Source organism: Microchirus variegatus (genome assembly GCF_963457635.1).
Source record: "Microchirus variegatus genome assembly, chromosome: 8".
NCBI lineage: Eukaryota > Metazoa > Chordata > Actinopteri > Pleuronectiformes > Soleidae > Microchirus > Microchirus variegatus.
In genome coordinates, this window is record NC_139809.1 from 22105613 (window position 1) to 22130934 (window position 25322).

At 40.7% G+C, this 25322-nt stretch overlaps 1 protein-coding gene across 1 annotated transcript in view; it reads left to right on the top strand.

Annotated features, from left to right (window-relative positions):
* vwf (von Willebrand factor) overlaps positions 1 to 24932 on the top strand; it is a 36768-nt gene extending 11836 nt beyond the window's left edge. Inside the window, exons 17-53 of the mRNA XM_083893951.1 lie at positions 149 to 243; positions 780 to 931; positions 1424 to 1527; positions 2020 to 2158; positions 2898 to 3032; positions 3104 to 3250; positions 3635 to 3775; positions 4354 to 4452; positions 4546 to 4702; positions 5963 to 6130; positions 6604 to 6739; positions 6831 to 7140; positions 8282 to 9434; positions 9514 to 9618; positions 9999 to 10142; positions 10237 to 10380; positions 10530 to 10694; positions 12138 to 12184; positions 12275 to 12452; positions 13319 to 13560; positions 14277 to 14466; positions 16310 to 16651; positions 16737 to 16978; positions 17178 to 17280; positions 17402 to 17473; positions 17601 to 17705; positions 17812 to 18017; positions 18098 to 18247; positions 18421 to 18537; positions 19096 to 19276; positions 21185 to 21225; positions 21319 to 21435; positions 21760 to 21858; positions 23878 to 24006; positions 24117 to 24156; positions 24247 to 24344; positions 24576 to 24932. Coding sequence (XP_083750077.1) covers positions 149 to 243; positions 780 to 931; positions 1424 to 1527; positions 2020 to 2158; positions 2898 to 3032; positions 3104 to 3250; positions 3635 to 3775; positions 4354 to 4452; positions 4546 to 4702; positions 5963 to 6130; positions 6604 to 6739; positions 6831 to 7140; positions 8282 to 9434; positions 9514 to 9618; positions 9999 to 10142; positions 10237 to 10380; positions 10530 to 10694; positions 12138 to 12184; positions 12275 to 12452; positions 13319 to 13560; positions 14277 to 14466; positions 16310 to 16651; positions 16737 to 16978; positions 17178 to 17280; positions 17402 to 17473; positions 17601 to 17705; positions 17812 to 18017; positions 18098 to 18247; positions 18421 to 18537; positions 19096 to 19276; positions 21185 to 21225; positions 21319 to 21435; positions 21760 to 21858; positions 23878 to 24006; positions 24117 to 24156; positions 24247 to 24344; positions 24576 to 24761 — 6379 coding nt within the window. The 3' untranslated portion in view covers positions 24762 to 24932. The remainder of the gene's footprint in view (positions 1 to 148; positions 244 to 779; positions 932 to 1423; positions 1528 to 2019; positions 2159 to 2897; positions 3033 to 3103; positions 3251 to 3634; positions 3776 to 4353; positions 4453 to 4545; positions 4703 to 5962; positions 6131 to 6603; positions 6740 to 6830; positions 7141 to 8281; positions 9435 to 9513; positions 9619 to 9998; positions 10143 to 10236; positions 10381 to 10529; positions 10695 to 12137; positions 12185 to 12274; positions 12453 to 13318; positions 13561 to 14276; positions 14467 to 16309; positions 16652 to 16736; positions 16979 to 17177; positions 17281 to 17401; positions 17474 to 17600; positions 17706 to 17811; positions 18018 to 18097; positions 18248 to 18420; positions 18538 to 19095; positions 19277 to 21184; positions 21226 to 21318; positions 21436 to 21759; positions 21859 to 23877; positions 24007 to 24116; positions 24157 to 24246; positions 24345 to 24575) is intronic.
* Positions 24933 to 25322: the final 390 nt, after the last annotated feature.

Below are 25322 nucleotides of genomic sequence, written 5' to 3' on the forward strand. Positions count from 1 at the left end.
TGGCTGTGCATGTGTATATTCAGAAACTAGTCAAAACATTTTATCCTAAGAGACATTTGTGGCCAGCCATGACAAAACATTCATTCACATTTTGAGTTAGTTACAGATTGTGAAAGTGTGATTTCTCAGCTTTTTGTTTGTTGTGTAGCTACTGTGAGAACGGCTCCATGCACTGCACCTCCACTGAAACAAGTAACCTGCTGTCTGACCTCTTCTATGAAGATGACCTTGCTCCTTCCAGAGGTAGAGTTTCAGTATTTTAAAACCTTGTGTTTAATGACTTGGATCGTCTGCTAATGTCTTCAACCTTTAAAAATAGTGCACGTAGTGTTTTAGTTGAAAAACCAACTCCCATTTTGAAGCCCTTGCTTGTGAATTGACCAGTACAGGACAGGCAACCAGACATCTTTTAGATGGTACAAGCTGTGAATCACACTCTGTACTGAACTGTATCGTCTAATTTCCTCTAAATAGGATGATCATTTGCAAAATTAACAAAAGACCTGAAACGAGCAAATGAGGCCATTAACTCCACAGCAAAATGCTTACTGATGACACTATCCCATAGACTTTCATTTAAATTGACTTGTTTTTGTAACCGTCTGGATATTTCCCATTGGTGACTATTCAATAACTTGCTACTTCCTATTTCCTAGTCTATGTAGTCCTGTTGAATAAGGTCCATGAGTTTAACATAAGATTTGCTCTTGAAATGTGTCATGAATGTGTCATGTGTCTTAATTTAATTTAACTACTCCATGATGTTTTTGTGTGTGCAGATCGACGGTCAGCCCAGTGTCCTCCTCCATTGATTCGTACCGAGTGTAATGCTGGACAAAAAGGCTTGGAGTGTGCCCGGACCTGTCAGAACCTGGATCTGCCCTGCGTCAGCCTCGCCTGCATCCCTGGATGCCTTTGTCCTCCCGGCACGGTAGGTGTGGTGTTACCTTTGTGTGTGTATGTGTGTGTTCCAGGTATTAGATATGTTGTGAGGACCAAAATCTGTTTACACAGTCACCTTATGGGGACTTTTTCTTATGAGACAAAAATACTAAGTCCCCATAATGTGAATTATTACATTTTAACATGAAAAACAGTTGTATGGTTAGGTTGAGGTTAGGGTTAGGTAAGTAATAGTAATGGTTAAGTCTCCAGGTTAAGTCTCCAGGAAATTACTGTAAGTCAATGTTCTGTCCTCTGAAGTCATGGAGACCAGACTGTGTGTGTGTGTGTGTGTGTGTGTGTGTGTGTGGTGTGTGTGTGTGTGTGTGTGTGTGTGTGTGTGTGTGTGTGTGTGTGTGTGTGTGTGTGTGTGTGCGTGTGTGTGTGTGGGCGCGTGGGCGTGTGTGTGTGTGTGCACATGCGTGTGTGTGTGTGTGTGTGAACACAGAGCATACTAAGTGATTAGTGGATTGATTAACAGGTCCGTCATCGCAGAGACTGCATTGCACCCGAGCGCTGTCCCTGTTACCATAACAACAGGCCATATGCTTCAGGACAGACCGTTTCTGTGGACTGCAACACATGGTAAAATTATGATGGTTGTATTTGTCAATAATTATAATAGTTAATACCTGCAAGACATTTCCACCTCCTGCTGTCTACAGAAAATATCAAGCACCCTAAAGGACTCAGCTCACCCAGCAGCACACCATTTTGTCCGAACCTCTGCTGTTACAGGTCCATGAAAACATGTTGAACAGTTTTTTTCACACAGCAATAATTTTCTGAACATTACCGATAGGCAAGCTTCAGAAGCACCTAACATACATATGGAGGCCGATCATGATGAGTTATCAACCAATCAAAAACAATTACGAAAACCTATAAATGTGTGAGGTGTCTAGGTGTGTGTTCAGTGTGTGTTGTGCTGCTTATTTCTTTAACCTCTTACAGTATATTATGTATTTGCTATTTTACCCACTACACTAATACACATAAACTGACAGGAAAGTAATCTTGGATCTTAAATCTTGGGCATTGCACTCTGCTTGGTTAACAGAGTTTGTGGTTTTACAGTGTCTGTGAGAACAGAGGGTGGCGCTGCACAGAGACAGTGTGTGATGGTGTCTGCCACACTGTGGGGGAGGGCCATTACATCACATTTGATGGCTTCAAATACTCCTTTCCCGGCCTCTGCCAATATGTCCTGGTTCAGGTAAGATATTCCCCCCCCAAAAAAGCTTCAAGGTAACTTGGGTAAACACTTCATGCTTTTATAAGCATTTACCATCCATTTATTAATGTCATTCAGGTTAATGAGGTTATTAATTCATATATTATTCAAGGGTCTGTAAAGTTACTGTCAGTAATAACTGTTAATAAGTAAATGCCTCCTTCAGTGGATATTTATTAAAGGTTTCTGTGTAAAGTAAACATTTGTTGTCCTTTAAGTGATTTATGTAACAGTATACAGTAGTATGCTTAACATACAGCTAATCATTACTTAAGCATACTTTACCTTTGTAAAGCTTCTTGTTACCCTTATTGTGAAGGGTAAAGCATGAATTCCTTAACTATGACTTCATATATTTATAGGAGTACAGAATATCCATAATTAAGCATTTATTAAGCATTATTAGTATAATTGTGCTCAGATAAGGCTTATTTAATATGCTTATAAATGTGTGAAGTCTCTCTTAAGCAGCACATGACCAACTTAAAGGAACAATAATAAAGGTTAACAATGGCTTGTTATGTTTTTGATTCAGTTATGACTCTGTTATTTGATGTTATCAGTATCTTTATAAACTCTTGAATAATGTATGAATTAATACCTTGGTTAACCTGAATGGCATTATTAAATGTTGAGTTAAAACCATAATTAACACTTTATTTGTGTTAATAAATGTACCCTTATTGTAAAGTGAAAGAAATTATCCGATCTCTGTTCACAGGATATGTGTAATGGAGAAGAGGGTTCATTCAGAGTGCTGGTTGAGAATGAAGCCTGTGGAATTGTGGGACATCGCTGTGCAAAAGCTATCACAGTCTTCTACAAAGGAGGCTTGATTGTTCTCCAACATGGAGAGGTAACACACATTTCAGAGAAAACATGAACAGCCAGAATGATATGACATCATTCTGTCTTTCTTTCATTCAGGTGACGATGAAGAGGCCGGTTCCCCAGGGCACACAGGTGGAGATTATCCGATCTGGTCAGTTTTATACTCTGCTGTTGGGGAAGCACATCTCTCTCAGCTGGGACCAGGGAACCAGTGTCATGGTCCACATCTCAGCCACCTACAGGGTACCGATATATCGAGCCACTGCCTTTGAGCAAACATGTTTTTATATTAAAATATAACTAAATCCTTGAACCACTTTTCACCAACATTTTTCAGGTGTAAACCAGTGTATATGTTTGTCTACTAATGTTATTTGCTAATTCAGTAGCTGTAATGAAGAATTAGTGAACGGTAGAAGATTCTGTCATTACTTAAAATTTAATGATACACATTTGCCTTAATAACCATGTCCCCTGCACTCTTCCCCACACTTCCTCATTCAGCTCTCAGTCCAGTTCTTGGCATTTTTCAAAATCAGGCATTAGGTGGAGAAGAGGGTGTTTGATTACCCTTTAAAATCAATTATTTTCACATAAAGAATTTTTGTTACATTTTACTGTGTTTAGGGCCGGGTGTGTGGTTTGTGTGGTAACTTTGATGGAAACGTCAACAATGACTTGATCAGCAGTAACAACCAGCTGGAGGTGGACCCCCCGCACTTTGGAAATTCCTGGAAAGTCGTTCCCAGCTGTGCTGATGTCACTCAGGTAAAGTCTTTCCTTTAGAATTGCTTTAAGTTGAAGAAATTGTCTCTGGCTGTTTTACATGTTTTATGCCATTCATTTACACATCAGAAACAGGATGGATCCTTACCTCTAATGCCGTCTTTGTAGAATTAGCATGTACGAGTACTAACTAGTTCAACTCACGAGCCACCACAGTAACACCACCATTTTTCAGAGCGTCACATCCTTACAACAGCTAGTTCACCCTCCTATGTCCATTCCCTCCATCTCTCACCTGATCTTCATTTGGTAGGAGCACTTCATCTGTTTACTCTAGCTCAAAAAAACAAACACCTTTAGTGGACATAAAGTACAATAGCACAGTTTCCCAATAGGATTATATGGTAGCATTAAACTGAAAATATGTGACTATAGTACATTCTTTAAGGTTTGAATCAACGTTGTCTTCTTGAATTTCAACCTTGAACTTTATATACTCAGATTATAAAATTATTTACAATCATGCACACCTTTTGAAACCAAGAGTTTGGTCCATAAATAACAACAACAAAGGGCTGAAAATACATGAATTCTGCATGTGTGTGTTCATGTTTCCGTAGATACCTGCTCCATGCAATGACAACATTGTCAAGTTAGTAACGGTGGAGCAGTCGTGCCGTGTTATCACTGGTCCTCTTTTTAAAGAATGCAACAGCCAGGTGAGTGTCTGCAGACACACAAGATGAACCATCACACCATGACATTATTCATACATCTCCTTCTTTTCTTTACATTTTACTGGATGACTCCAGGTGGATGCAGAGCCATATGTGGAGATGTGTGTGGAAGCAGCATGCTCTTGTTCATCAGTGGGCGACTGTGCGTGTTTCTGTGATGTCATCGCAGCGTATGCTCAAGTTTGCTCACAGAGAGGCATATCCGTCACCTGGCGATCAAATGACCTTTGCCGTGAGTGTGAAGAATTTCTCTATGATCCATGAGGAGTGATTTCACCTCTGAGTTCATTATGTTCCATTTGAGAAATCGGAAAGCAAATGTATCTCAAGATAGCCATTGTTAGCCACAGTTAGCAATATCAGTTCTAACACAACAGTGTTCTATATGGTATTTGGCACAGACAAACAGTGTAGCAGCATGTCTACGGATAAAAATGAAAGAGTACTATGTGATCGAATGATTGTTTGTATCGTGGCATCTTAAAGCGGACCTAGACCGGAAGTTCCAATTAACGCTGTTTTTTAGTGTGTATCTGCGTCCTTACCTTGTTTATGAAGCCCTGAAGGTTCTAAACAAACAGTTCAGCCACTGCTGAGAACGCTGTGTTTTATTGTAATCTCGGGCTCAGCGAGATCTCTGAAAAAACCTGGTCCAGTTACGTAAACACCGGTTCTCCTGAACAGCAGATCCTCCTGCTCCAGGCACTAGTCCGGGCACATCCGGTTGCGTACATTGAACCGCAGAAGAAGAATAACGTCCGTTGTGGAGGTGTTTCATGAGCGACAGTGTCTTCTTACTCTGGGTCTGACTCCAGGTCAAAGGCGTAAAAGGGACTGTGGCGGGGAGTCGTGAAGAAGCTATTTTTAAACATTGTTAAAACAATGTTTTGATAATGAGTAGCAGTGCATCCACCATTCCAGAGGGGGGAGCTGCGCTTCTGAGAGCGGGTGTGTTGAGTATGTTACTTCCGGCTACTGGCCAATCACAACACACTCTGTCTTCTGGGTGTGAGAGTTGAGTCTGAAATATCGCGGCTGGGGAACAGCGTCAGAAAAGAGGATTTCTATCGGCTCGTTTACAGCAACTCGGAGGTTTTTGACCATAAAAACAAGTTAATGTATGTAAGTAGACCTCCATAACTAACATTTATGTTCAACAGGACATCTCTATGTGAACTTTAAATCCTATGTTTTTTTGAGAAGCTGGCAGTACGTGATACAACGGGGCCACAGGACAAACTCAAAACATATAAATGAAAAATTTTAATTGAAAAAACACTGGTTGTACAATTGTACCATTAAAGCCACTATCTCAACTTTTCCTCAATCTCTAATGACATATCTTTTAATGGATCAGTAGAAAGGCTGTTTTTCTGCATTTCTTAATTCACACAGCTCAGAAACAGGAGAAGTGCATGTTTGTAGTTAAGTGAACAGCAGAAGCCACATTTTTCTTCCCAGTCACTCAATAAAATGAATTGTTTTCGTTTAGCCATGAGCTGTGAGGAGCTAAACTCCAGGAACCCAAGCACAGGAGAGGAATTATGTCAGTGGAGGTATAATGTTTGTGGCCCTGCCTGTCCAATCACCTGTCAACATCCAGATCCACTGCAGTGTTCACTCACATGTGTGGAAGGCTGTCATCCTTCCTGCCCCTCAGGTATGCTAAAACAATGCTAAATAATTGTGCCTGCACTGTTTTTATATTATAGGGATGCAACGATATTCAGTATTTTACACAACAACACAACCAACATTCGGTCCAGGTAAACGTCTTTCACATTCACCTACAGCGCGACTCCGACCAAGCCTCTCATTTACGTCGCTATCACCCGTCTCTTTCACGGTGTCACATTTGATTGTATTTGTAGTGTTAAGTAGTTTCTGTGAGTGGTTTAAAATGTTGTTGGACAAACTTTTTTGGTGTGATTATTTATGTGCTTTTAATTATTTTTACAATGTAATATTGCCTTTGTTAGTCTGAGCAGTGTTATAGTAAGAAATCAAAACCGTACCGTTATCGTGGTCCAAAAACCGTGATGCATACCTAACCAAGGGAAAACTTTACCGTTGCATCCCTATTATAGTACAGATATAACTGAGTACATTCTCATACTAACTAGTTTCTCTTAGGCCAACTACTGGATGAAGTGGCTCTGCGTTGTGTGGCGCCCTCTCAGTGTCAGGTGTGTATCCATGAGGGTCAGAGAATCTCCCATGGCAATAAGGTCATCTTCAACCACAATAACCCACAGTACTGCAAGATATGGTAATACTGCGGAACACTCAGCAAGAAAAGATGTTTAGAACTGGTAATCACTGCTTTTTTATGTTTGTTCATTATTCTTATTTTGTTTTAGTCATTGTGACAACAACACCCTCACATGTGAAGCATGCACCTCCCTCAATACCATCACTACTACCACACCGATGCCCTCCTATGCCACGTTCACAACCCTGCCAATCACCACCATGATGCCGGAGGGCACATGTGACCGTGCTATGGATCTGGCATTCCTGTTGGATGGTTCAGCAGCCCTCAGCAAGGAAGAATTCCAGGAAACCAAAGAGTTCATACTGGGAGTGATAGAACGATTCCGCCTGGGCTCAGCTCACACTCGAGCCACAGTTCTACTTTACCATTCTGGAGTGAAAACATATGACCTACAGGTAGATGAACATATTGTACATATGGTGATATGCTTGCATATATTTACAGTATGCAGGTCGGATTCTACGACCGGCTTGAAGAGGGAGACGTGGAAGGTGGGGTGAATGTTGAGGGAGTGTGGAAGTTTTAGATGGGGTTGATGATTCGGTCCACAGTAAATGGACCGATGAACCGGGGTGCCAGTTTCCGTGACTCAACCTGGAGCGGAAAGTCCTTTGAAGAAAGCCAGACCTTCTGTCCAGGTTGGTAGTTGGGTGCGGGGATTCGATGTCGGTTGGCTTGTTTTTGTGCTTGTTGAGAGGCCCGAAGGAGAGAAGCTGGTACCTGTCGCCATACTGACTGGCAACGCCGGAGGTTGGCCTGGACGGATGGTATTGCCACTTCGTCCTCCTGGAAATTGAAAAGTGGGGGTTGATAGCCGAGAGAGGCCATTAAGGCCAGTGACGAAGTCCACGGCGATTTGAGACCAGGGGCGATGAGGAATGGAGAGGAGTGGGGGGTTTGATGACTTGCCTCGAGCGCAGATGGGACACAGGCCGCCGTGTCTTGAGCCATGGCAGGCCACCAAAAGCGTTGCCTTAGGAACTGCAGGGTACGGGCGGCTCCAGGATGGCAAGCAAGTTTAGCCGGCAGACATGAACCCAAAAGCACGACAGAAACAAAGGAGACAGAGCAGGTCAGATGTAATGCGTCGAGTTTATTCGACAAAGTTTCAAACCAGAAAGTCAGTCCGTGTGGCAAACAAAATCAGACAGGGAGCAGGCAAACGGGATGGTCTCAGGTCGAAGGCAGGTTTCAGGCAATAATCAGGCAGATAGAAAATAACGCTGGACTACTAGGGTTTGAAACTAGACAATCGTCAGAGGACAAAGGGAAATGGGCTGGTATATAAATGGGCTGGGTGATTAGCAGATAGGGAACAGGAGTGTGGCAGGGGCAAAGCAGATAGGTGACAGGGAGTGGCAGGAGAGGTGAGTGACAGGGTCTGGAATAACAGGAGAGTTTGTGACACAGGCAGACAGACAATGAGAAATGTACTGGTAATGTTGAAACTGTGACACTTTTCAATGGAGTGACCAGGATTATAAAGAATCTTAAAATATACAGTAAATAATAAGACATTTTTGTCATTAACCCCAGGTTCAGAAGTGGCTGTTTAAGAAGACTGTGCATGAGCTGCATTACACTGGAGGTGATGCAGCTTTTTTGGACGAGGCTGTGAAGTATTTGGTCATCAACATCTACGACAAGAACAAGCGCCCGAATGCAGGCCGTGTCGCAATCATCTTGACTGCCAGTAGTAACCCTCGTCCTGTTCGTTCCATCGTCAAGATGCTTCGCAAGAAATCCATCACCACGTTGACTGTGGCACTGAGTCCTGGTGTGGACATGGGCCAGATTAATGACATCACCAAGACCAACCCTGAAAACAGGGCTTATGTGCTGAGCAGCACAGCGGAGCTGTCCAATCATCTCTTGGAGTTAACAGATTACCTCTGCACCTTGGGGATGGAGCCTGAGGTGCCAAAAACTCAGCCCACAGTGGGTAAAGCTCGCCAGACGACGACAACCACTACCCAGACTTCTCCTTTGCAGCCAAATCCCACACTACACACTACCAACACAGCTACACCTGCTACACCTTCTACCCTGTCTCCTAGTACCACCTTACCATCCTCTTCTTCTATCAAAGATGTCACATTCATACTGGAGGGCTCGGATTCAGTGGGTGACGTGAATTTTAATAAGTCACTAATCTTCCTCAATGAAGTTGTTTCGCAATTAATAGAAAAGGAGGAGCTCATTCGCATCACTGTGATCCAGTATTCTGTCACGGTCACTGTGGAGATCAGTCGGTGGGAGGTGAGGAGACAGAAGACGCTGCTGCTGGAACAGTTGAGACAGATTCATTGGAGGGGTGGAAGTAAGACGAACACAGGCACGGCTGTCACTGCAACCTTAGAGAAAACCATTACCACCAAGCCTTCACGAGGCCCCACCCCTCCTCAGCTTGTTTTTCTTGTGACGGAGAACCCACCCACTGACACAGTGACACGCCCTCCATCTACCACCAGTCACACACAAGTGTATCCTATTGGAGTTGGACCAAAAGTGCGTGAGACTGACCTGTTGCCCTATAGCTTCCCTCAACGCCCAGTGATAGTGGATGACTACAACAGGTTGTTGACCCTAGTTCCTCTTGTAGTCAATATCACACAGACCGCAGTTTGGCCCCGCTCCCCTACAATAACACCACTGGTCTCCCCAACACTCTCCAGCCTGCCACCCTCAGGTACGGAGGATAGACAGACTGAATTTTTGTATTCAATTGACTTCACATTTCACAAGAAAATTAACATGTATTTGCACAGTGCCGTGTAAGAAGCCCGTGGATGTGTTGTTCCTGTTGAAGGCTGGAAACCAGTTTGAGGATATGAAAACATTTGTCCAAGCCTTCATCGAGAATGCTGACATAGGTAGGTTTGACCCACAACCTAAATGCATGAATACTATTAGAATTAGAAGTGGAAAAACATCTATTTTCTGACGCATACATTCTTTTTAAATGAATATGAGTTGATTATGAAACAGCCATAATTTGAAATCTAACTCTGTGCTTGGTTGAATCAACTGAATATTGAAAGTATGCATCACTGAGTTATTACATACAATACACCTTAACCAATACACTGGTTAAATATCACACGGTGTAAATGTGTGCATCAGCTCGTAAGCTTTTGCAAATATGGCTGAGCAAGAACTACCGCTACAATTATTATATAATTGTATTTAAATATACAGTATATGATGGCATTCATAGGAATACAAGATCCTCCTTTCTTGTTTCTGTGTGCAGGACTGAACAGCACTCAGGTCAGTGTGGTTCAATATGGAGTCACCAACAAGGCAGAGCTCACCTGGAAGGATAATCAGAGAAAAACACACCTACTGGACCTGGTTGAGAGCATTCAGAGCAGGACCAGTGCTGCTCCTGCACTTGGTAGTGGATCTATCACATGGGCACACGCACACACACACTCAAGCACACTCACACACACTAAAGACATATAACCTCACTCTTCGTGTGTCTTCAGGTTCTGCACTGCGGTTTGCCGTGCAGTTGTCCATCTCATCAATCAGTGGAGGAAGAGTGGGTGTGGCCAAGGCTGTGGTGATTTTGGTGACAGACAAATCAGCCGATGATGTGACAGAGGCAGTGAATGAAGCACTGGCAGCAGGTAAAGCAAGCCATCACAGATGCATCTATCTATCTATCTATCTATCTATCTATCTATCTATCTATCTATCTATCTATCTATCTATCTATCTATCTATCTATCTATCTATCTATCTATCTATCTATCTATTGACACATGTCATCCTTCAGGTGTGTCAGTGTTCCCCATTGGTGTGGGACCAAACTATGACAGGAATGAGCTTGGTGTACTTGGGCGCCATGGCAACCAAGACAACACCTTGCACTTGAACAGCATGGATCAATTACGAATGTTGCTGACTCTGGACCACGGTTTCACAGAGAGGATCTGCAGAGGTGCATACACACACATTTTGTAGAGCGTGATCGATAATTAATTATAGTTTCAATAGACATAGAATAGCTTTTAATAACATTGATTTGGTAATTTCTCCATTGGTTTGGCTCATTTCATGAAACAGAAATTACATTCTCAAAACTCTAAGATCATTTGGCAAAAAAGTCTTACAGTTTAGCACAACACCATAGTTCACTTGCAAAAGCTCATATCTCTCCCAAAACACTTCACTCATGCTTCAAAATTAAATTCATTTCTCATATAAATAGTCAGTGCCCCCAAAATCCATTGTCCCTTTGGCATTTTGTAAGCACTGCAAGTCAAAATGTTTAGATGTTTTGTCTCTATGGCAGATGACCATTGAAATATCCCTCATGTCCACCTATCAGTCTTAGCCCAGTCCTTCATTGACAATGGTTACTGTACTAGTTTTTGTGTCTAGTTAACAGAATACAATTGTGTGTAAAACTGAAAAAAAAAATATGATTTTACGGTAAGTTGCCTCTCTCTCTAGGTTTGACATCATTACATTGCACTCAGACTGCCAAGGAAATTGTAACCATTATTATTCACAAACTTAAAGTAACTTCCATACATCAGAGTCAAACGGCGTGCATGTCGCAACCATCCCCTACACTGATCTCCTGTTACGTCTTTACACGCAGTGTCCATTGCCTGGAGCAGGGACCTTTGATTTTGCACCTGATGCTCATACACTCTCCACCTCCAAGTGGAGATAAACTCTTCAATGGGATTTAGGAAAGGAGAGTAAGGTGGTAAGAACACCATGACCATCCTTGGATGGGTAGTGAACCAGGCCCTGATGAGCGGGCCACGGTGGAGGGGGCGCTGCGCTTCTGAGAACGGATGTGCTGGATAGTACTGGCCAAGAGACTCTGTCTTCTGGGGGTGAAAGTTCACTCTGAAATCTCGCAGCAGAAAAACACTGTCAGAAAAGAGGATTTCTATCGGCTAGTTTACAGCAACTAGGAGGTTTTTGACCATAAAAACAAGTTAATATATGTAAGTAGACCTCCATAACTAACATATATGTGCAACAGGACCACTCTATGTGACCTTTAATTGTATCATACAATAAGCTGCAGTTTTCTGTTGCAGTTTTTAGGCAAAATGTTGAAATCAGATAAAGCAAATACAGATAAAAGGGGTACTGAGGCCAAAAACATTTGGGAACCACTGCTTAATTGTAAAAAGGTTATAATGATAGACAAGATATCTGACTTACATGTACATACTAGCTTACATGTAGCTCTTTCATACGGTGGCACTGAGGTGCAAAACACAAATGCAGAAAACACAAAAACATCAACGCAAAGCGAAAATGCAAATCAAAAAACGAAAAAAATAATATCTGTTTCAAGAAATGAGCCAAAGCAATGGAGAAAAACTGTAATAGAGATGTTCTGTGCTTTGTTACTCAGCTGGTCCACCTGGAGCGTGTGTTGACGACAATGGAAATGAGAGAAAAGTGAGTAATGTCTGCAAAGATTCAAAGAAGCAGTCACAGCAGCACTGAGCAGCCATGAGAACATCTAGATCATGTGCTTATGTGTTTCAGCCTGGTGAGTCATGGCTGCTGGAGGATGGCTGCCATGCTCTTCTGTGCCATCCTAGTGGGGCGGTGACAGTGCAGAATCACAAAGTCAGCTGTGACAGACTGGAACCACCAGCCTGCAGAAACAACATCCCACCTATCAGAGTCCAGCAGACCTGTGGCTGCCACTGGGAATGTCCATGTATGTACATCAGAAGGAACAGATCTCCTCTGAATATTCTAATATCACATGTAACCCACCCACTGAAGGGATTGTTCAATTTTCTTAAAGTATTAGGGCCATACTGAAGCAAAACAAATATTTAAGCTTTTGAGAAGTAACTTGTAATAGAGTTGTTTATTTTATTTTTTTTAATATGTTAAAAGTTGTAATATTACAAGAATAAAGTTGTAATATTATGGCTTTTAAACTCTTTTACACTTTTTAGTGGCGTATGCCTCTGTCTACATAATGTGACATCTATGCTGCATCTAACTGCAATGCCATATGACTTCAGGTTATCATAAGTTTATCAATATGCCATAAAGTTGGAGTTGATTGTTGGAGTTCTACTCCTCCTGGATCCAAACTCTTAATTGTCAATCTAATTGTTTCTTGAGAAACTATGCAACCTCTTTGAGCAGCACACAGATGTTACACAGATGAGTCATTTCCTCCTCCACAATAGAGAGGATTTCCTCCAAATTTTTGTGATTTTTTCTTTGGAAAATAATCTTACACAATCTTTTCAAAGCCCTGATACTGATGCTGATGCGCCACAAGATTAATTATTTTCTTCTTTGTGAAGCCTGAACCAAAGTATAATGTCACAAAAAGTCCCATGTTCATCATCCTGTCGCAGGTTGCAGCTGAACATCATAATATTTGTCTGGACATTATATTTCAACTGTTTTCGCCTAATATTACACATTTTTTTTATCAGTATGGCCCTAATATTCTGTCATATGAACTCTCTCACATGTTAGTGATCGTAACTGTGAATGTAGGAGTCTAGTGCTCCTACATTCACACTCTCTCATGATCCCGCCTGCTGTGTGTGTTGACAGGCATGTGCATGGGCAGCTCCACCAACCATGTGGTGAGGTTTGATGCCTTGGCACTCAGGCTGGATGGGGAGGGCTGGTGCTCCTACACACTTCTCACTATTAGCAGAGGCATCAGCAAGGGGTCAGAGGTCAAACTTCACAGTGGACCTTGTCAGAACCCAGAGAGTTACAACCAGGTCTGCATGAAAGTCATGGAAGTTATTCATGGCTCACATAAGCTGCTGCTAAAGGATGATATGACGGTAAGCTATCATGATTTACTGTAATATGAAACAGGACGGTGGTACAACATATATACTACAAAAATAGATTTTCAAGAAAAAAAAAACCAAGAAAAAAAATCTTGCAGCTTACTTTAAGCTTAATTTACCAATAACAAGGTAAAAGTGTGGTTTACATGAAATCTAACTGCTCCTGGTTTGGCTGTTCACTACTGGTATATTTTATGTTAATAAGTAAAATTCACTATCAGGAATTAGGGTGTGTACAAATATAAGAAATTCTAAGGAAGGTATACAGCAGAATTCTTCAGAATTATATTATATATATAAAACACAATAAAAACAATATTTTAAAGTACCTCTGTGGATTACACATTGCCCTAGATAGTATAGTTTAGATTGTACACTTTATATTGTACATTCTCCATTATACATTCCTGGGAAAACTCGCCTGTTTAGTGTGTTTTTATCCTGTTTTTCAGATTAATTTTTTTTTTTTTTTTTTTAAATGTTGTAAATCTGTAGCTTTCTATGACAGGTAATCATAAATTGTTCCATAATGAATTGCCTAAAGATTTTGACTAAAGGCAGTTTATCTTACTGCCACTCCACAGTCCCCTCAAGGAGCCACATACGAAAAAGATCAAAAGAACGATTAAAAACACACACAATTTATAGCAAGGCAACAAGAAAAAAAACGTTAAAATACATCTATGTGTGTTTATGTGTTTGTGTAGGCAGTGATTGACGAGGAGGAGCTTGTGCTGCCGTGGAGATACAATGGCCTGGAGCTGGTGCGTTATGGAGGAGTGATGCTGCAGCTGAAATCAGATCATGGTTATGTCCTGACTTTCACTCCACAGAGCAATGAGTTCACTATCACACTGCTGAGCTCATCCACCCCCAGCCACACTGCCGGACTCTGTGGTAAAACAAATAGCAGCCAATAATCCTATATTTATTACATGTTATACTTCAGTAGCATTACTTGTGATATTAAATGTTATTTATTTATTTAATAAGTACAATGCAGTTTAATGATATATGTGTTGCACTGAGAGTTTATAGCAAATAGGTCATTTGCAACTCCAGTCCCTAGTTGGGCTTTTATATGTAAAATACATTATGAAAAAAAAAAAAAAACTGGAAATACATGACATTGCAATACAACAAAATATATCACTGCACACATTCACCATACACCAATTAAAACGGATTTGTTTAGCTAAAATGAGTACAGCTCTGATTTGATTTTAGCCAACATTTAATCATTGGCCCAAGCAGAAAATGTCACATCTGAAATTGATTTGATTGTGAGTTTCATTGGTGACATCCTATTTTGTCCAAACATAGAGAGATGATGAAGTATTTTACAGTGGTTAGGGTTCACCGTGCTCCGATTTACTCTCCTATTGTCTCTCATCTATGGATAAATCTGGAGAGGGATTCTGGGGCAAGCGTTTTGACATATTTAAATACTAATTAAAAAACTGAACTTGATAAAAGCTGTAAAACTAAGCAAATACTAGTATTATGTTTATAAATACAATCAAAATGTGATGTTTATTTTGGAACTTAATCCATTGTTGACTCAAAAACAAGCAGTCAAACTGAATATTCTGTCTAATGTGACATAATCAGAATCAAAAATACTTATACTATATATTCCCCGGAAGGAAATTGCTCTTGTTACAGTTACTCCAACCAAACACAGAAAATAACAGAGATTCACAGCCTATACTAAGATACACTAAGATATTGACAGAAAACAGAAAACAGAAAACATGAACTGTGTATCACCAATATATACATTTGACTGTTAAAATGTGCAACTACATTAATGCTGCAGGCAAATAATCTGCTGTTTGTACACAAAGTATCGAGTAACGCAGAAACGTCCTGATACTTTGTCTTTGTTTGTCATATTCTTATCGTTTTGTTACTCCTTACACTACTCATTAATGGGGATGAGCTGATACTGAATATAGGTACTGGTCATAATTATTGGATCAGCCATCGGACAGATAAAAATGGAAAATTTGATAAAATCCAAAGATCCTATATAAATAAACATATTGAATTATGCACAGGTTGTAAAAATTTAAATAAAATCAGCAACAGCATTTGAGCTGAGTCATGTTACTGGCTGTTTATGTCTCGTTAAGGCAGAAGGATATTTGTTCTCTCTCAACAGTATGTCTTTGTTTCAAATCATTTTATTGGAGGTATTTTTAGAATAAGACAAATTAAACAATGTGCGCAAATAATGGCATGAATTCAATTTCCATATAATTCACAACAATGTATGAAATTAAAATAAAGGAAGTCAAAACAAATCACAATACCGACAATTATTATGATCCAATAGAGAGTATACTACTGGTATCGGGCAATGGATGACATCAAAGAAACAAAACAAAAAAACACAATGAAACCCAACAGAATGATGTTTTTCAAATAGCTTGAAATGGCACAAATGTGTTGTTAATAGCTTCATGGTTTAAAAGGTCTAAATTGACTGATTTGTGCAGTGGTGGAAAGAATAATGCCAACATTATTGTTTTTCACTAGGTAGCGGATGTGGTTTAACATATGAAAGTACAGTAATTCAAAAAACATACTTAAGCACAGTAACGCGAGTTTGTGATATCAGTATTGGACACAAAAAAGCAGTATGGTGCCATCCCTACTGCATACATATTACAGAAATACAGAGTATTACTGAGTGACATGCTTTTTCGATCATACCTGATTGTCTGCTTTCCTGCAGGTGCGTGTGGAGAGGAGCAGGTTAATGTCCTCTCTTTACGTGATGGGAACACAACCACAGACCAACCATCCTTCATCTCAGACTGGACCGTGGCCGTGGATGGCAGTGTTTGTCTGCCAAAACGGAAGCTGGTATGCTCATCTGCTGTAACTATGGGATGTCAGGCTCTGCGTTTAGAGGCATTTGAACGCTGCCATGCACACATTCCCATTCTGGTGTTCCTTGCCAAGTGTGAGGAGCAGGCGTGTGAGGAGTCAGATGTGTGTGAGCTCATCTCTGCCTATGCACGCCTGTGCAGACAGAGAGGCATATGCGTGAACTGGAGGAGTCCTCACCTCTGCCGTGAGTCACTTTCTTATGCAGTATTAGTTTGTGTCTTTTTTACACCCTGTCTGAGCCCAAATTTAAACATTTTCCTTTTTTTTAGCATTATCATGCCCCAGCTCCATGGAGTATGACGCATGTCGCACAGGTTGTGTGGAGGACTGTGGCAGCATTCAGACATTGCGGGGTGACTTTTCGTTTGCCAGGGGTGACGACAACTCATCCTGCATGGACACACCCACTGAGGGCTGCTTCTGTACCGGAGGGACAATTTTGCATCACGGACAGTGTGTATTACCAGAGGCGTGTAGGCAATGTGTCGACCACCATGGGCACAAGTATAGGGTGAGAAAAACAACAACAAAAAACAAAAACAATGTAATGAATTATAATTACTCAGAGAAAAACTCATGCTAATGGATTATAATGTAGCAACCAAAATGTTCACTGTGAAAGGTGATCTATGAGCATCCTCTGGTGTTCATTTCTACAGCAACCAAATGCAGATATAAATATAATAATGGTTTACTTTTTGCTTGTATAGTATATGCAGAGTTGGGTACCAGATGAGAACCCATGCTTGATTTGCATGTGTTTGGACCAACAACGCATCAACTGCACTGCTCGGCCCTGCAATGACATCAGACGTGAGCAAACCCATCCGTCACTGCTGCTTTTGCAGTGCTTTTTCTCTTTTTTTAGTGAAACATTTGCTGAATAAATTTGAGCAATGCACAGATAAATCAGCTGGTTTGTTTGTGTGTGTAGCTCCAGTGTGTGGACCATGTGAGCTCTTGAAGGAGGATAGAGAATTCAAGTGCTGCCCACAGTATAAGTGCGGTATGTAAATAAATAACACACACACACATATATATATCCATTATGTGTGTGTATATATATATACATTGTGTATGTATATATATATATATATATATATATAACAGACTGTATCTCTGTGACTTGTCAGTGTGTGATCGAGTGAACTGCGAGCTGCCTGAGGTACCGCGCTGTGAGGATGGTCAGACCGCGGTTCTGAAGAACCCTGGGGAATGTCAGCCCATACATGAGTGTGGTAGGCCATTTAATCTTTACGATGTGCAGTCTATGTAAGGAAAAGAAAAAAAAGAATGCACATCCATGTGATCTTTTTGTCTCTAATGTCTCTAATTTCATCCCAGTCTGCAAAAAAGAAGAGTGCGCTCTCCAAGCTCCCCCTGCTTGCCCCGCCCATCGGCAACTGTCAGTGACAAAGACAAAATGCTGTGATGTGTTTGAGTGTGTGTGCAGCTGCACCAACTCCACCCGCACCTGTCCTTTAGGGTTCATAACATCGTCCTCGACCAATGACTGCAGCTGCACAGAGACCACCTGCCTGCCAGACAAGGTGGGTGTGGTTAACGTTCACTGAGCACATTTCCATTCCTGACCAAACATCCCGTTTTTTTTCTTGTTGTTTCTCTCCAGGTGTGCGTGGTTGGTGGGGTGGTCCACCCAGTGGGGAGTGAGTGGGAGGAAGCATGTGAAAGGTGCACCTGCACTCAGCTCCAGGACAAAGAGACAAATCTGCACATTGTTCAGTGCACCCCACCTGTCTGCTATCGGACATGTGCTCGGGTCAGACGCACGCACACACACACACACACACACACACACACACACACACACACACACACACACACACACACACACACACACACACACACACACACACACACACACACACACACTTTTGCATTATGATGCTTCTATGTTCTTTGATTCTTACATACATTTATTATACATTAAAGGGCTCCACATACACTCCATCAAAAGGGCAGTGCTGTGGGAAGTGCACTCCGACCAGCTGTGTGGAGTCAAAGGGAGAGATGCGAGGAGACATGCTGATTGGTGGAAATCTCAGACACGTATGTGCATGTGTAAAGCAATACATACAAACCCATATAATAATGTGCTTACTTAGAGGAAGTATTAATTTCCTTTAAGTTGTCACAGCAGAATTGTATTACTATTATTATTCTCTATGCCCATGGTTCTCAAACTGTGGTACCCTCCCCAGGCACTGCTGAGTGGCTACCCACTGCTCTTTACACTCGGAAGGTTTCTAGGATGGGTTAAATGCAGAGATGGCATTTTAGTACAGGGATTAATAAAAGTACAAATACAAAAAAGGCATTTCTTTTTTGTACAAATACCAGTGGTATGCAAGTGTCCTCTAGTGGAAAATATACTGTTCTACTTATACCAGGGTATGTGGTATTTGACCAAAGTGCGTAGAAAATGAAAGAAACAAAATACAAAATAATAATAAAGTATCTTGCAATCCTAAGTGAGTGTAAGGAAAGCCCCGTGACCTCGGAAATTCCGAGTTCCGACTACTAACTACCGTGGCAGCATAGAGTATAACTTTAAAGTATTTTTTTCATACAATAATAGTGGTCATTTAAATGTGTATGTGTCTACAGGTGGGTGAGGTGTGGCAGTCTCCACGTGATAAGTGTGTGCTACACGAGTGTGTGAGGGTCAAAGACGAAATGTTCATATCTGCAACAAACATCAGCTGCTCTGCTGTGCACACTCCATCCTGCCCACTGGGAACTGAATTACGCTGTGACACCAGCGACTGCTGCCCCCACTGCAGCTGTGGTAAATACATACACATGCATACAACCTTGCATAAAGCAGAAAACACAGAAGCAGCCGTTCTATCTGATACTACACTCTGGTTTTATGAGTTAGGAGAAGTTGCAGGGGTCATTTCAAATGCTTGCATCATCGAGCTTTCACTACGAGGCCCAGAAAAGAGAAAAACATGTTTTACACTTCACTTGTTGGAAACAACCCTAACCCTAACCCTTACAACAAGTACATCCATTATCTACCACTTTATCCTCCAGAGGGTTACGGGGGGTGCTGTGCCTATCTCAACTGACATAGGGCAATAGGTGGGGTACACACTGGGCAGTTTGCCCGTCCATCATAGGGCCACATATAGAGACAAACAACCATTCACTCACACATTCACACCTACGGTCAATTTAGAGGGACCAATTTACCTAATAATCCCCAAATTTGCATGTTTTTGAACTGTGGGAAGTTGTCGGAGAACCAAAGTCAAAAGTGCTTTTTTTTCTTCTTTTTAATCTTTTATTACACTGATTACACAAATGTATTGTTTAAGTTTTTTTTAGCTAAGTTAGGATCATTTTGATTCCAAAAATCACATCTTTTAACGTTTTTGTTTACATGTACGGGTATTTTCACGTCGTATGATGCAAAATTCTGAAGATTTTGCATGTGCCAACTTATGACTAATTATTTTGTTTTTATACACAAGCGAATCAAATGGCTTCGACTAGAAGATCTTGCAAAAATAAGCCTGAGGTATTTTGCTACATCTGCGGTGAATTGTTCACCATTGTTCCTAACAGGAATCTGTTAGAAAATCAATTTAGCATGATTGAGAAAAATTGATGTCATTTTTGGATTCAGCGGTGCAAAATGGTCCTAATTCAGTTGGAAAGACATAGACAATGTACAACTTTTGTTGTTGTTGTAACTCTGTTATCAGAAGCAAACATGTTTATTTTTACATTATTTACATTAATCCTTCCACCACCCCACCATTCTATAAATTAAATCATTACTCTCTCCATTCCATTTTCTTTACAAACTGTTCTTTCCAATTCTTGCTTATTACATTTTTCATCCTCTCAAAATAAACTTTCAGTTCCCTACATTCAACAATCTCATGCATACAACTTTCCTCGTTCACTCTACACACATCACATTCTTCACTTACATTCACATCAAACCTACTTGTTACAACATTATTGAATATTCTATTGTGTCTATTAAATCAAAATGTTCACATTCACTGCTATTTCACTTCACTCTCAAGTTTTTCCATATTTTCTTCACATCCATATTAGTCAACACTTTCTCCCGTACATTCTCTCTGGTGATTTTTGGATTTAGGAATATTGGCTGATCTCACATTCATACATCCATATGTTACATTCCCCACAAATTCTCCTCAATGCTAAAATTCACTCACATCACTCAACATTCATTTTCTCATTCTCATATAGACCCCACTCTCACCGCAACCCCCACACCTATTTATTGCCTCTCCTAAAAACACCTTCCATACATGACCTTTTTTGTTCTTTAAATGTCTTACCATCATCTAAACTCTCAGTGCTTCCTTTTTCTTTTCTAAGTTAGTTTCAGCCCACCATTCCTTCATATTCCAAACAAGCCAATTTGTGCTTCTTTTACTGATATATTTAACAATACCTTTTGCATTACTACACTTACTCGTTCCTGTAGCAAGACACCTGTCAAGTTTGAAATCAATCGGAGCATCGGTTCGAGAGATATGCGAATAACACACACAGACACAGACAGACAGATAGATTGTAGGTGAAGAATGTGTCCAGCAGAGGGCACTCCAATCTGAGTTTCACCCTGTTGTCCTGAGTAGGCTGAGATCAAATAGCCTGATATTCTGCTCAGTAAAATACCTTAAAATCCTTTCTGCTCTTCCTGCAGCTCCTATGGATGTCTGCGTCCTCAACAACACTGTGATAGGAGTAAGTCACACAGCAGAGCGGTGCTTTCATAATAGAATCACTTGAATTCCACTCTTCAGTGATGCTGCTGGATGTGTGTGTGTGTGTGTGCAGGCAGGCGAGAGGCTGATGGTGGATGTATGCACACACTGTGAGTGCACAGTGGAAGACGGTGCAGTGAGGAAATACAGACTGTCCTGCAAGAGAATCAGCTGTCCCACTTGCCCCATGGTAACCACCATGTCATCATTGTTTTTTTCACAACCATTATCTTGTATCATCATCATCATCATCATCATCATGACTAACCATAAATTAAAATATATGTTATTTTCATCTAACATTCTCTAACCCTCTAACCCCCATTTCCTCTCTGTTCATCATTAAATTTGTGACCACATCATCTTCTGTGATTCTCTCTATTCAGAGGTAAATACTGATTAATTTATTGACAACAAAAATCGTCTAGTTTTATTCATGTGTTTGTATTCAGTAATACTGTTCTGGTGTCTTCATATATCAACTAATGTGTAGCTTTAACCACACAATTATCAGGGATACAGTATGCAGAAGGAGGAGGACGCGTGCTGTGGTCACTGTGTTGCCACTGCCTGCTTCATTTCAAAGCCAAATGGAGAAGTAATCAGTCTGCAGGTCAGTGATTTCCTTGTTTACAAACATAGTCACTTACATTGGACAGAGACATACTGACATGCAGCTCATCTTTACACTTAACCATAGTATAGTAAAGTGTAGTATAGGACTGGCACTGCCTTGTGACCACCAATGTTACTGTACTACTTTTCTGTACTATACTATACAGGCATGGACTGGCCATCGGGCGTACAGGGCTGTCATAATTACATTAAAAAAGTATATCGTCATGTTGACGTGCCTCCCGATTGTTAAAATTAGTTTTTCGGGCCGCGGCACCGTTTCCCAGTTAGCTCCGTTAGCTGCATTAGCTCTTTGTGTCGTTACGCGCGCCTACAGTGGAACTGGAGCAGTCTGTTTATTAAAGGAAAAGAGCAGCGCTACAAATAACGAGCGTACCTGTGTACTGCATGTGTGCCTCTGTTTTTAAAGTTTAGCATTCCTTTAGAGCACATGTGTCAAACTCAAGGCCCGGGGGCCAGATGTGGCCCGCCATGTCATTTTATGAGGCCCACGAGTGATTAATTGTGTTATAATAGGTCTATGCTGCTTTAAGGCGTGTGTTGACCATAAACTACATTTCCTACCACTAGATGGCAGTATATCATTGTATTTGCAGCATGCGACGACTGATATTGACATTGAGACTGTGATCACAAAAAGCTATGAGGCAGTTAAAGCTCGCTTTATTGTAGCTGAAGAAATCACCTGTGCTTCAAAGTCTTTTTCTGAGGGTCCAGTGCATGCTGAAGGTGGGTGAGCAGGTCTGACCCGACCAGATACAGACTCTTAAAACTGTTAGTTTGTCAAGAAACACCATCGCGGACGGGGTTACATCTATAATGTATCATATTTGTAACTTGAATAAGTAATAAATACAGAAAGTTATTTAGCAATATGTAGTTACCTTATATTTGGTTACATTTATTCTGTATGACACTTATCTGGCCCTTTGAGGGTGACCCTTATGCTGATGTGGCCCTCAGTGAAAATGAGTTTGACAGCCCTGCTTTAGAGGCTCATTTTAACAATTGGGAGCCACTTAAACATGATGTCACGTGCGTCTTTTTCCAGTCAGTTGCCATGAAAACGCATCATGCGTTAACACCGTATAGTGCCCAGCACTATAAATTATAAATCATTTTTTATGATTTGTTTTTGTTATCATGTAATTTTTAGGTAACCAGTAGGGCTGCTGCGATGAATTATTCGAGTTTAGAGAGTTTTTTTGACACTGAGCAACATTTTAACTATATATTATGGACAGAAAAACTATTCGATTAATCGAGAAAATAATTGACAGATTGATTCTAAAACTTTAGTGGCGTCACATGGTATGGCTCAAGTCGAATGCAATTGGTCAGTGGATTTACGGATTCGCTCAACCAATACCGTAAAGTCTAGAGAAGCTGTGCCGGTCGAAATATAAGCACCTCGTCAACATTTAAAATACTTAAATAATTTATTCACTGTAGGTCCAGGTCCGTACAGGACGGCGTCTGGGTCCAGACTCGGACCGCGGTCCGCCTGTTAGTGACCTCTGCTATAAAGTATAATCTTCACTATATTTTACTATACTATACTATACTATACTATACTGTACTATACTATACTATACTATACTGTACTATACTATACTATACTATATAGCCACAATAACTACTATACTGAATATGATGCGATAATATACTAAACTGTTTTGTGGCCATCAAAACGACTGTACTGTACAATACTGCACCACACTATACTGTTCTGTAGCCTAGTAAATTATTATACTATACTATACTATACAGAACTATACTGTTTTGCAAAACCACTGTACTGCACTATACTATACTATACTATACTATACTATACTATACTATATTATACTATGCTGTAATGTACTATACTGCACCACACTATACTGTTCTGTAGCCTCTGAACTTTGTATGGTACTGAAGCTACTATACTATACTGCACTGTGTTGTAATGTACTATATTACAATTTGTACAGTACAAGCATTTTTCTCCCTCCAGGTGAACACCACTCATGAGGAGGGCTGCAACTTGTATGCCTGCGGTGTAAATAGTAAAGGAGATCTTGTACTGCAGACAAGAGTGACCACCTGTCCACCTTTCAACCGTCAAACATGTCTGGATGAAGGCGTAAGAACCACCAACACAAACTGCCCTGATTGCATTTCACATCATTTCCACACCTATTTCTCAAATCCTGTCAAACGTTTTTGAAAGATTTCTGTTCCTTTTGTTTTCAGGGTAAAGTCAGTCAGATTGGAAGAACATGCTGTGAGATGTGTAAGTTGAGTTGTGTGCTCTGCTGTATGTTATACATATATGAATTAAATCAATGCTCTGATTTTAATAAGTGTGCATGTGTATGGGAAGGCACAGAGCCACAGTGTAGGAAGACAGTGGGGACATTGAACTACATCAGAGTGGATGACTGCCAATCAGAGAACCAGATAGAGATGCACTACTGTGAGGTGAGAGACTACAGACACACACGCAACACACATGTGCACGCATGCACACACACACGCACACAAACACACATATTAAGGTATTAAGGATGATTAATATATTTTCCCCTCTAGGATTAGCCTCTGAAGTTCATTGAAATCAAAACAATGTCCTGTAATAACCCACCACCCCCTACTCCCCTCTCTGGTGCTGTCCATCTGTCCTCCTGTGTTATGTGTCTGTCTGTGTGTCAGGGCAAATGCCACAGCAAGTCCATGTATTCCCTGGAGAGAGCTGCTGTGGAGCAGGAGTGTGTGTGCTGTTCTGCTGTGGAGACAGAGCCCCTCAGCGTTCCTGTCCTGTGTGCCAATGGCACTCGGAGCCACCACATTGTCCTGTCAGTCATTGCATGTGACTGTCTGTCCAAACACTGCACCTAGAGGGTCAGTTTATACAGATTATACATGCTGATGTGGAACCATGTAAAATGTACCCATATAACAATACAAAGCAACACAAATGACAATAAAACAAACCTGACTGTTTTTGTTAGCACTACTTATTTGTCTGGGTTTTATATTCCTGTTGAAATAAATGGTTTTAGACACTGATGTCAATATTTCAGTGAGTGATTTTTTTTTTGTAATTTTATGTCAGCTGTAAAAACAGTAATACAAATAACTTGACATTACAGTAAGTTAATACTTTTGCAATAGGTCATTAATATTATGGTAATACCATCTTGCTTCTACAGCTAATCAACTTATAGTTGTCATATCAAAGAAAAATGCCTGTGGGACATCAGGGAGGAATATAGTAATAATATAGTAATTATCAATTTTGATTCTCAAATATTTTCATGTGAAGGTATTACATTGATGTTTGCCTATATTGTTTATTACTAAACTACTCACTCTGATGTAGTTCAATGTCCCCACTGTCTTCCTACACTGTGCCTTCACATATACATGCACACTTATTAAAACAGAGCATTGATATAA